The sequence below is a fragment of the Oryzias melastigma genome, linkage group LG17 (genome assembly GCF_002922805.2).
Source record: "Oryzias melastigma strain HK-1 linkage group LG17, ASM292280v2, whole genome shotgun sequence".
Taxonomy (NCBI): Eukaryota; Metazoa; Chordata; class Actinopteri; order Beloniformes; family Adrianichthyidae; genus Oryzias; species Oryzias melastigma.
In genome coordinates this window covers 33,204,694-33,216,897 of record NC_050528.1, presented here as the reverse complement: position 1 = coordinate 33,216,897, position 12,204 = coordinate 33,204,694, and the positions used below count along the sequence as shown (strand labels likewise).

The 12,204-nt window shown below is 39.7% G+C and overlaps 1 protein-coding gene across 6 annotated transcripts in view; it reads left to right on the top strand.

Moving 5' to 3' along the window:
* Window positions 1–12,204, top strand: part of LOC112152542 (contactin-associated protein-like 4) — a 203,688-nt gene that overhangs the window by 104,999 nt on the left and 86,485 nt on the right. For all 6 annotated transcript variants that reach the window (XM_024282204.2, XM_024282196.2, XM_024282211.2 and 3 more), the window contains 2 exons: window positions 7,321–7,468; window positions 9,503–9,712. In XM_024282204.2, coding sequence (XP_024137972.1) covers window positions 7,321–7,468; window positions 9,503–9,712 — 358 coding nt within the window. The remainder of the gene's footprint in view (window positions 1–7,320; window positions 7,469–9,502; window positions 9,713–12,204) is intronic.

The window sequence follows — 12,204 nt, the reverse complement described above, 5'->3', positions numbered from 1 at the left end:
AGGTCTTTAACCCTTCGTCATTATGTGACGACATGGGAGTGAGAATGTGTTGGTTTAAATGTTGCCGAGATACTGGGTCATTCTTATTAGCTGCTTTGAACTTAGATTGTGAATAATATGTAGTTAAAAATGGGATTTTTGTCACTTTCTTAAGTAGATAATACCCAATGATTACGTTTTGTTTTTTAAATAGTCTAAATACCCATTTTAAAGCACAACTTTTTTCTGTGGTTTTCCAGAAGCACAGTGCCTCCAGCACAAAGCTGTAATCATCTGTTTAAGGAAATGGAAATTGCAGTTCAAACGGTTGATAAGAAAACTCAGATGACTCAGCATTCGAGCAGCATTTAAACACATCCTCTATGCACAAATCTGAAGAAGTAAAGAGTCTCACAACTCCCCTTACACTTGTGAGTTTGATTTTGTTCGTTTTGTCTGTGTGTATCAGGCGATTGGTGCATACTACTTAAAGATTTATATTTTTAGGAGCCCGTTTGAATTTCTGGCAAGTTTTGAGTTGATTTAATTTCAAGTTGTGCTTGTGTAAATTATATTTTGTATTCGTACATTTTTGATAGTCAGTACATGTTGTTGCAATCACACACAGTTATAGACAAAGTGTATTGTTACATGTCAAATAATAATCCAGTGAGACTGTTTTCTCTCCATAGACTCTTCAATATTGCATTTACAAGAATAAACTCAGTCTAGTGTCCCTTTGTCAGCACACTCTTTAGAATTTAAACTCAACCAAACAATCCTTCACCACACTCTGAAGTAAATCTTCATTCTTATGACTCGAATAACTTTGGATTATAGACATGCAGGACAGCAAACACAGAAGAAAAGCTCAGCTTTATGCTTGTAAAACAAAGCAAGCTGCAGAGAACTCGCGTCCCTGATGAGCTGCTGCATGTCACAAACATGAGCCAAAGCTGGGATTCTTTTACTACAGCGTGAGGATGACCACTCTGATCTGAAACCAATTATTATGCATAGAGGCTGGACAGGGAACCAGGGTTCCTTGAGAATGGGGGAGGCTATTTTTTCCTGAGCAGTGATTGCCTGCATACCCATAAATAAAAGGGAAAAAAAAACAATTTCTGCTTTGGTACCTGAAAAACTCAACAGCCCAGACATGCTCACATTACCATTTAGAATGTGTGCTTTGTCTTTGAAAATGTTGGTAAATACCTCCTTTATACATATATTTACATGAATGCACGTCCACTATTGTCCATGAAGTAAAAACAAATGTGTTTGACCTCTTTTCATGAAATATGTCTGTCTTTTCGGTCTGTCTGTCTGTTGGTTGGTTGGTCAGTTGGTGGGAAGGTAGGTCAGTCAGTCAATGGGCAGACAGACAGACAGACAGATGCATTTGTCTACAACATTCACCTGCTAGTACATTATTAAAAATGAAAGAAAAAAAAGGTTTTGGTTTGAAGCTAAAAGCAGCCGATAGAGCAGCTGAGGTGTCAGAGAAACGTTTAACATGCAGTCACAATTCATGTGACATCCCTGCCTATTGTCATGTGTCCATGTTATGTTATGCGCCATGAAATGCTGTCAAAAAGTTTTAAATTGTACTGATTTAATTTGAAGTGAGATAGTTCTTAATTTCATACAGCTGTGCCACCAATCCTTGGCTACTTCAAAATATATTACACCGAATATTTAGACATGGATTTTTTTTCCAAACCTTACATTTTTTTCTAACTGGATCTCTTTAAATTTTAGTTGAAGACCCTTGCTTTATACCCTCTGTGAGACGGGCCAGGTCTGCCCAGAGGGTGAAGACTCCAACTCAACCAGGACCTGCAAGCAAAAAGGGGAAACCCACACAAAGACACACAGGCCTGGGAGGGGGAAGACCGGGGTCATAACACTATAAAACATGAAGGAGAGCAAAATAACAGTCAGTTTTATTACAAAATGCTATTTGTCTGTGGTAAAGTAAGCCTCATGACAACTAGCATAATGAGTCACGAGGTGCCATTTCATTATTCATATGCACTAAACTTTATCAAAATTCTAGAAATGTCTAAAAAAACACAATTTTTCAATTACGAGGTTTCCATTAAATCATAATTATGTGAATAAACACAAACAAACTCATGCAATAAATCATTGAACATGAACAATACTTTTACACACAGCAGATACTTTCAAATTTCTGCCACAGCACTATAGCACTCATCATCTATCAAAGGAGACGTCGGCGTCTTATTCAGGACATGGAGCGGCGAGCTACATGGGAGTGGATACAGATGAGGATATTTTGGGAAGTCTTGGTTGGTGATTTTATAGAGGAGCTGTGGATCCAACTATTCTACATGACACGTTGAACTTTTGATGAGCTGTGTGACGCTGTAGGACCTCTAGTGGTGCCCACTGAGCGTGGTATCCAGTTGTTAATTCTAAAAAAGTATTTTCATTGCAGTTTTGTGAAATATGTCAATTTTGACACCCCTCAAAAACCACCTCAAGTAGAAATATACATGTAAGTTTTTCAAAATTGTTTCCATTTAGCAAATTTATTATCTCAAATCCAATTTGTGCAATTTCATATATAATGTAAACACAGCTGTGGGTGAGTGAAGGATAAGATCCAGATTATATCCTTTTCCTGAAACTCTGCAGAAAAGCACACAGCAAACGGTACTAGTCAAAGCGACCCGACAGCTGCTGTCACACCCTCATGGATGTCAGTGGAGCTGTCTTTCCTATCAACTAGGAAAAAACTGCAGATACAATTTTACTTTAGATCCTTTTCTTCAAACTTTCAAAAGTGGATGTTTAGAACCGAGTTAAAAAACAGCGCACTTCCACTTCCAGTGTTTTCACCAAATTAATGCAAAATGTCGTTTAAAATGAACTGAAAGTGAGGAAAAATGTTTATTCGGTCCTTGAGGCAGCAGAAGTTTTGACAGGATGCTGAGATTCTTGTACAAACTACAGCTTTTCTCTGAGTTTCAACATAAAAGGTTAAAACTCCATGTTTTTAAAGTTAAACACAAACCTTTGGGTGTCTGCTTTAAAAAACCTTCAACATGTCATCTGTTTTAAGTCCCGCTCTGATCATCCTTTGATCTACTGTGAAAGTAGTCTTTTATTTATGATTATGTCGTGTTAGCCAAGAACAAAACCTGTCATTTTCTAGGACATAGTTTTAACAAATATAATAATCTGTCTACATGCTATTGCACTAGCTTACAGCCATTGACTGTATAAGAGGACTGGACTGAGTGACACCTCCCCCACCCGTCCCCCCACCTCCCCAGCCGATGGAGTAGAGACCTTGTTGTAGCAACTTGTACATCACATTTACAAGCTTTTTCAAAAAGCATTTTGAATAAAGAAATTCTTAGAAAGACAATTGTTGTAATAATTTTCTTCATTTATGTCCTGCATAATGAGAAAATTCCACAAAAACACAATTTCAATTGGAGTGCGTCTTTAAGAAATCTTATTCCTATGTTTGTACCTAAAGCTGCTGTTCCACTCTAATCTCAAATGTTCATCCCAGAACAATATTTTTGCTGATTCTTTTTCTTACTTTGTTGGCAGTACAGAGGAAGCTGGCGCCGCCGCTCTCTGCAGATCTGATTAATGTGGAAACGGAGGCAGATGGAGCCCAGCGGCTGTGAAGCCTCACTTCCTGCCATACATGCACAGTGTTGCCCTTCAGTGTTTTATCATTCAGCGGTGTCACACTGGACTCGTGTTTCCTCCGCTGTAGTGGTTGTACTTGTTAAGCACAGTGTCTTTAGTGTAGCAGAAAAGCCCGTCCTGTCAGCATGATTTAAGCATGTTCATCTGGGTCCTTCCTGTGACTCCAACCCAATCTCAACTTTCTTTTTTGGGTTTCCTCCCACTCTGAGCGTGGACTCTAATCCGGGTTGAAGCTGCATTTGTTACAGTGCTGCAGAGAGGCTTTTTTGATTGGAAGCCCAGCTGAGGCGGTGTCGTCATGTGGAGGGAATCCAGCTAATCCCAGAGCGGAGCATCCTCGCCGCCTAAACGCACGCTCGGCGGAAGCTCTGCAGACGCGTTTCAAAGCGCGTCTGAAGTCGTGTAAATGAGCCGGCCGGGCCCGTCTGTCAGCGAGTCTGTCGGAGGTGAAAGTTGACAGCTGCTGGATCAGCCACAACACATTACCTACTGGCTTCATCCTCTCTGTTTGAGCGTTTCTCTGCCTTCCTCTTTTCCTCGGAAGCCTGAAGGGGCTTGGAAATACTGCAATCCATCTCTTTTTTTTCTCTCCTCTCTTTATCTGTTTGTTTTTCCTGCCTGGAGGGCTGAAAATGAGGGATTGTGCCCTGTTCTTTTTCATTGTTTTATTTCCTCTGTCCTGTTATTTTCCATTTTCCTATTTGATTTATTTTCTATTTATCTCCATCTTTGAAGGAAGGAAAGGTTTTTCTTTGGCTTTCATTTTGTCTCTGGCTGTGTTGTTGTCAGAACATCTGTCTCTGATGTTCACAAACTTTTACACATTTGAACAAAACTGTGGATGATTATCCTGAGGGGAAAAGAGAGAAAGGTGTTCCTAAATCTCTGTACATTCGCGTTTTTCTTTCTTTTCACTGTTGGAGCCGTTCAGCTTTCAGGTCTGCTCCACAAGGACATCTTTCTATGAAGAAGTTCATGTCTTTTCTGGAAAGAACTTTATTATCACTAAAAAGAGGTGATGTGATTTCCTACAAACTACCATGTATTCTGCACCTCCGAGCCTGCTCTCATTCCCCATTATCCCTTTGATTACACGCTCCCACTCTAGCTTACAGCCCCTCACAGCCCTAACCTAAAATTACCGATGCAACAAAAAACGTAACAGTGAAACTGAATAATGACTTACTCTTAAATTCAATTTTAAGCTTAATTTTCTTGTAAATGTCTTCCATTATAAGATGTCACATGTTAAAAACACCAAAAACATGTGGTGGATTTTTAATATTTGATACCAAAGAAAAGAACAGTGGAATCATTTTGTGGTTATCTGGCTCCACAATTTCTAAATTAACCTACTTTATTAATTATTAATTCATTAATATTCTGAAGTTTCCATGCTTAACAGCCAACAATTTAATGACAAAGTTTTTCTTCTTTGTCAACACAGACTCCATACACAGTCAGTGGTTCATGCAGGTCAAGAATAATATTCATTTTTAATACCGACTGCCTGAAAAATGTTCCATCCTTTATCATCCGTGACCCATCCCAAAATATTGATAGACAGCTGTGTGTGAGCGCCTCTGTAGGTCGGCATTGATTTTAGCTACAGATAAGCAATCTGCTTCACACCACTGATAGGATAAACATAAATAATTTAACTCCAGATTTTTGAAATAAGATTTGTCTTTTTTTTAGGGTTCAACAACTTTGGTGACAAAGTTTCCAGCCAACTTGAACTGCCTTAGACATTTTGCAGTCACATTTTTATGGTTAAACACATAGGTTAATGTATCCAGGTATGAGCATGACTTAGTCATTCATGATGGAATTTGTCACGGATTACTGTCTAAATATAACTTGTACTCCATGTCTGTCTGAAGGTGCTACTAATGCAAAAGGGAAATCTAATACTCTACTATGGTGTGACCCATTTTAACCCAGCATTTGCCCCTTCAGTATTTCCTTTTGTCTACGTCCAGCCTCAGAAGACTTCCAACAGTGAATGTGGGCTACATGAATCCTCCGTGTTGTGTGATGAAAGGAGCCAGACTCACGTGTGTTGGGGCTCCTAAGGGTTTGCAGTTCAGCCTCAGATCCACACAGGTGTCAGAAGTGAAGCAGCTGCATTAAATGTTACAGGAAAAAATCAGTAGTGGGAGCACGTCTGTGTGCGTGGCTTTGTCCCTCCGTCTTTCCTGTTTGCTTCTCCAACTCTCCACAGAATACTGAATTTGATTACAGTCACGATTAAACAAATGCATGTGACATTTTCTGCTAAATTACTCTGACTATTGTTTGTCTTGTTTCTCCTCCATTTATGTCAACATTGAATTGTAGTTGAGAAATGTGCAAACCAGTGCTGAATCCACCCATTCTCTTCCACGTGTATGGAGCTGGATCCTGATGTTTTGGTCTGGAAAAGGCTCAGCATTCTTCTTTTTTTCTTTGATCTGCTGCAGGGTGATTTGAATGACATAGAAGTGGATTGTCATTGGTAAAAATCCCATTTGGGTCTACATTCTTCCTGGGAAAGTCTACAGTTCCTACTCAGAATAAAGCAGGAATACGTAATGGATGGATGGATGGATTGATGAGTGGCAATCCTTGTTGGGATTGGATAGATATCTATCAACTGATGGATATCTACCCAACAAGTATTGCAAAGCGTAGGACTTCCATTATTGTCTCTCTCGTTGCTTTGCCCCGCCCTCGTAATTCTTGGCCAATGCCTGAAGCAATCTTTAGTCACATGGTTTTGTTTACAAGCTTTGATTCAAAACTGAAATGTCTGCTTGACGGCAGTCTGAATACAGACCAATCACAAGGTTCAGGACTCGATCCAGACCAAATTAAGCAGACTTGGTCCAGACCAATGGACTTTTCCTCTCTACACACTTAAAAATCTCAGATAAACTGGATAAAAAACCTTTGAAAACACTTGAATGCATCCAAGAACACATATAAAAAACACTTTTTTTTGCTCCATCTTTTATTCTTTGGTAGAATATTTTATGTATTTATTTTTATGTCTTAAAAACAGCACAGCTGTTTAGATTTAGGCTAAAAGGGGCATATTTATACCTAAGAGACCACTTTTACAATTGAAAATAATATAGTTGGAGTGGGACTACTAAAGGAAAAACTGTTTTGCTGTTGCACTCCATCACAAATCATTTCAAATTCACTATAACAAGGCAGAAAGAAACCTTTCAAAAAAAGCATCTTACTCTTAATTAACACAAAGATCCCCCTGAGGGAATTCACTAAACATCAGCTCTGTTCTTGTTTTTTATTACACCTGATAAATCAGCTTCAGTCTCTTGATGACTGTAGAGTTAATAAGTTATTTTATATCTACACTTTTTTTTCATTAGGGAGAGAAGCCAGTTAACCTGTAGACCACTTCAAGGGAGCGGTGTAATTAGGATGGAAGGAGGAGATGAAAAATAAATATGGACTGATAGGATCCATCAGAGTGAAGGGGGGGGGGTGATTCCCTGTACAAACAGGTTGTTTTTTAGAGACATACAGGTTAATGATCACTTCTACTCACGTGTTTTCTTCATTCTATCATTCACCAGCCTTCTTTTATGATCATAAGACTGAAGAACCCTGCCGTCGTGTGTTTGTCTTTGATTCCAGTCTTTTCCAGGAAACAGTAATGCCGACAGCGTGGTTCAGCACAAGCTGCAGCAGCCCGCCGTCGCCCGCTTCCTGCGCCTCATTCCTCTGGACTGGGATCCCAGCGGGCGCATCGGACTCCGGGTGGAAACCTACGGATGCCCCTACAGTGAGTCTCAGCTTCCCTGAACTCTGCAGTCTCATTGGTGCAACTTTAAAGGAGCCCTACCATGAAAACACAACGTTTTAATCTTTTAAGTGTGTTCTAATGTTCATTCCTCACTATAAACAATCCCAAAACGGTATTTTGATCCTTTCACGCTTTTCTGAGTAAAACTGCACCCTCAACAGCAGCCCCTCCCATACCCACAAAAACGAGTGGGTTCTCACATGCTGACATCACAAGTTGAGAACCGCCCCCTCGAGGAAGAGTCTGCTCCACGAAGCTACTGGTGATCAGTTAGCTTTGCAAGCACCCCACCCCCGCCGGCTGTCTGTGTTGTGAGCCAGTTTAGCGACAGCAAAGAAACGCTCTTCCATTTAGCATTCAAACATCGTGAAGAAATGCAGTCCCTATCAGATCAGGTAAACATTGTTTATTAAGTAACAAAATGGAGCGCCTAAAGATTTTTCTCCAAAAATAGTCTTACATAATTTCAGTAAATGTGAATCAGACTTCATGAAACAGATTATGACACTTGACTATGATCATTGTATTGTTGTGAAACTTAAACTATGGTTGATTTGATACTAAAGTTTAGTGCTGTAACGATTCATTTTAACAATGATCCGATTCAAATCAGAATTTGTGGTTGCTGATCCGATTCACTCTGAATTTTGGTTCATTTTGATCGATCTGATTTGATCCAATTCACTGATCTAAAGTGGATCCAGGACTTCTTTATCCTAAACTTCCACCAGTGTGACTCATAAATAGCTGCTACTGAACCTCCAGGTGAAGTTTCCAGATTCCTTCTTATTCTTCAACATAATCAAGGGTAAATTAAATATATCTACAAACAATCAAGTAAATAAGAATGAATGTCAAATCCATCCACATTTTAGTTTGATAAAGTTCAACCCACTGAATAATACGATTATTAGAACATTCTACCTGTCAGAGCTCAACCAGTCATGACCTCCTGCGACCACCAGATCCAAACATCTCAGCCTCTTCATCACATTACCACACTGTACGGTCACATGACTTTGTCAAATTAAAGTGTTTCCACAGATTGGACTATAATGATGCTTGATCAGTTTTTGCTGCATCACATGTGTGTTGCAAATGGTATTTTTCAATATCAATTAATCTCATTTAGAAATGATTTAGATCGATTTGACTCCATTAACAACTTCTCCCAGACAGATCGGATGGGTTGGATCGTAAGAATAGAAATCAATTCATTGATTAATTGTTACACCCTACTAAATTAAGCTCTTCCATTAAAATTTCCATTTAAGCATTTAAACAGGCCTCACTTTGTTCATTGCAGAACCAGTGAATATAAACATAATTTATAAACGCAGCCACAGAATATTGTGGTTTTATGGGCACTTTAACTAGACAGACATCCTAGCTTTGTTGGTGAAGATCATGTGAAACATCCTGTAATAAGACATGGAACAAACAGTTATATTATAGCTTGTGTAGGGGAGGTACTGGTGAAGTTAGCTGTTCCAAACCTCCCCCCCCCCGCAGCATTAACTGTCTGGTTTCCTGAGTGTGCAAAGCAAACCAGCAGCTAATTAATGGATCGGACACGCTGCTCTTCTCACTGCAGGACGGCACTTTCTATCTCCTGGCTGTCGGCCAAAACCTGACGATATCCGTGGGGATTATTATGGGAGTAATAATGCCACATTACAGATATATACATAACAATCTGGAGTTTAATTATCTCATTTGGTTTTATATAAAGTAGGCTGAAAGCGCCGTTCAGAATGATGAGTCAGAATGTCAGAGCTGCAGCTTTTGGCTTAGTGCTCAGCAGGAAATGCACTGAGCAGGGCAATAAGAGCATTAGTGCGAGCTTAGTGGAGTCCAAGACTTGCCAACTTCATTAAAAACAGGAAAATTAACTGTAGAAGCTGAGGTTTTTTTTTTCGTTAAAGAGTTTTCTCCCCTGCATCGCCTTGTCTCACCTCAGAGTGGCTGTTAAAGAACGCTGTGTTTTATCTTCAAATCTGTTTTCATTTCCAGCCTCTGATGTGGTCAGCTTTGGCGGCGACGGCGTCAGCGGCCTGATGTTCAGGCCCAGCGCCGGACTGAAACAGAAATCCAAGGAGGTCGTCTCCCTGGAGTTTAAAACCATGAAGAATTCTGGGATGCTGCTGCATGCAGAGGGACAACATGGATTCAGCCTCAGTCTGGAACTGGAGAGAGGAAAGCTGCTGCTGCTGCTCAGACAAGGTACAACCAGCCAGAACGGATACTTCAGTAGATAGTTTAGGAAATCAGAGCCAAATACAAGGACGGTTATCTGAACAAGCTCAGTTTGAAAAATGAGGTCTAATCGAGGAGTAAATGTTTTCAGCAATTTATGAAATAAGAGCTTTAATTTTTGTTATTATTCAAAAAAAACATTCCCAGTTGTGTTTTAGTTATGATTATGAAGTTTGATTCCAAAATCTCTTCTGAGGGGGCGTGGCTTTTGGAGCTCAGCTGAGCAACCTCGCCCCCGATTTTGGACCGGCCCACTATGGAACCAGAGTTTAAGTTAGTGTACCAGTTAATGTGGCTGACCCACCTCAAGCATTATGTCTACTGTTCAGAATGACTTCTGAGGTTTTAAAGCAGGGGTGTCAAACTCAAGTCCTCGAGGGCCGACGTCCTACTGGTTTTCCAGAAATCCTGCCTCATCTGCTGCTGATTACCTGGATCAGGTGTGTTTGGCCAATAAGGAGCTTCAAAGGCAGGTTGGTTGGAAAACATGTAGGACACCGGCCCTTGAGGCCTGGAGTTCGACACCTGTGTTTTAAAGAGTGACCAAACAGGGAAGTTGGAGGCTGACTCCACCCACAATTTGAAAATCCAATCAGAGGGGTAGGGGCTGGGGAACAGGGCTGTTGCAGATCATGTCATGGGACTTAAATGGTTTGACAAATCATGAAAATTCAACTGTAATACCTCGTTTCAGCCTGTAGGGGGCAGCACACAGATGGTTTTTGACTATATTTTCAAGAATTAAACATGTTTATTTTAATTAGTCAAAAATTTGGCAATGGCCATCAGACAACACTTTCAAAGCCACATTTATAGATAGAGGTCAGCAGACAAAAAAAGTTGATGTTGTTTAGTTATGCTTTAATGTTCTGGTCTACAAACTCCACACAGAGACAGGAGCGAATAAGATCCTTTTACATTTCAAACTGACTTTTTAAATAATGCTGTTGGAAAATTTTGCACAGTTAGGATTAGAAAGAGTTTAAACAATATAGTTTTTAATCACTTTGCTTTACTGATGTTGCTAATTTATTAAAAACATTATAACTGAAACAGCAATTCAAACAAAGACACAATAACTTAATAAATCATTTTTTTGCACAAACCCCATAAAAGATATTTATATATTTTAAAAAGTCAGTCAAAAACTGAAAAATAACTAACCTGGTTTGATTTATTAAAACATTTTGACATTAGAGAAAACTGCCTGTTAGATTTCAGCAGACATGAAGAATCATAATTTCATCTACTGCACGTCTAAGACATGACTGTCATGCAGCGCATACATGAAACAGTGGAAAACTGGATTTTTCATGTGCTGGTCGTACTATCTGTGGGTCTCCCGTTTTCTCTGTGTGTCTGTTTGCTGTAACCTCCATGATGGATGTCCTCAGACCGCGGTGGCATGTGTTCAGGCCAGCCTCCGCCGGAGCTGATGTACGGCTTACAAACTGTGTTCATATGGATGATAATGTTTGTGTGAACTGGGTTAAACCAGATGTTGTCACGCTGCCATGCTGAATCATCACCATATGGCAAACTTCTCCTCAGGATTCCCATCTGAATCCCGGGCATGCCCTGCAGCCAGGAACCCCCCACACACCCATCCTACCCCACAACCATGAGAGATTAGAGTGATTCCAGTGTTTTCTGTGAAGTCTGTTCAAATTTTGTCCGTTTTCTTTCACAGGAAATTCACGTTTCTGACATTTCTTGTGGATCTTAGTTTGAAATTCTTCTTCATAGTTGTACTCTTTCTCTTTATACGGTTGGCACTGGTGATTTATTTATTTATTTTTTTTTAGCTTTTCTTCAACAAAAAAAGCTAAAGAATTGTATCAAAAACTAATAAATCCAAACCAAAACGAGCTTAATTTAAAAAGAGCTGCAATAAAAAACAAACTGTAAGTAAGGATCCTTCTGGAAGCTGAGGGAGCTGCAAACCTAAACATCTTTTTTTGCTGAATTTTTGAATATTTTTACTGTATCTTCTAGACCAGGGTTCTGCAACCTGCCGCTTTTTAACCCCTCCATTGTGGCTGTGGTTAAAGAAAAATATCAATTGTTTTATTTTAAAGGGTTCTCCCATGAAAATTCTACTTTCTGGGGTTTTAAATGCATTTTACAGTTCATTCCTCTCTATAAAAAACCTCAAAGTGGTTTTTTGATGTGTTCATGCATTTCAGAGTAATCCTCTAAAAACCTGCACTGTCTGCAGCAGCCCCTCCCATACCCACAAAAACAAGCGGCTGGAAACGTGCTGATGTAAGATCGATGCCAACCGCTCCCTCCAGGAAGAGTCTGACAGCTCCGCCCAAGGCGAACTACCCTCTATTTATCCCCTTATCCAGTAATAATCAGCAAAAAAACCTTTAATTTTAGATGCTGAATACTATATATCTTCCAGTTGTGTCCTGTCTTCAATAAATTGTAGCTCAAATAGGTGTTTATTTTTCACG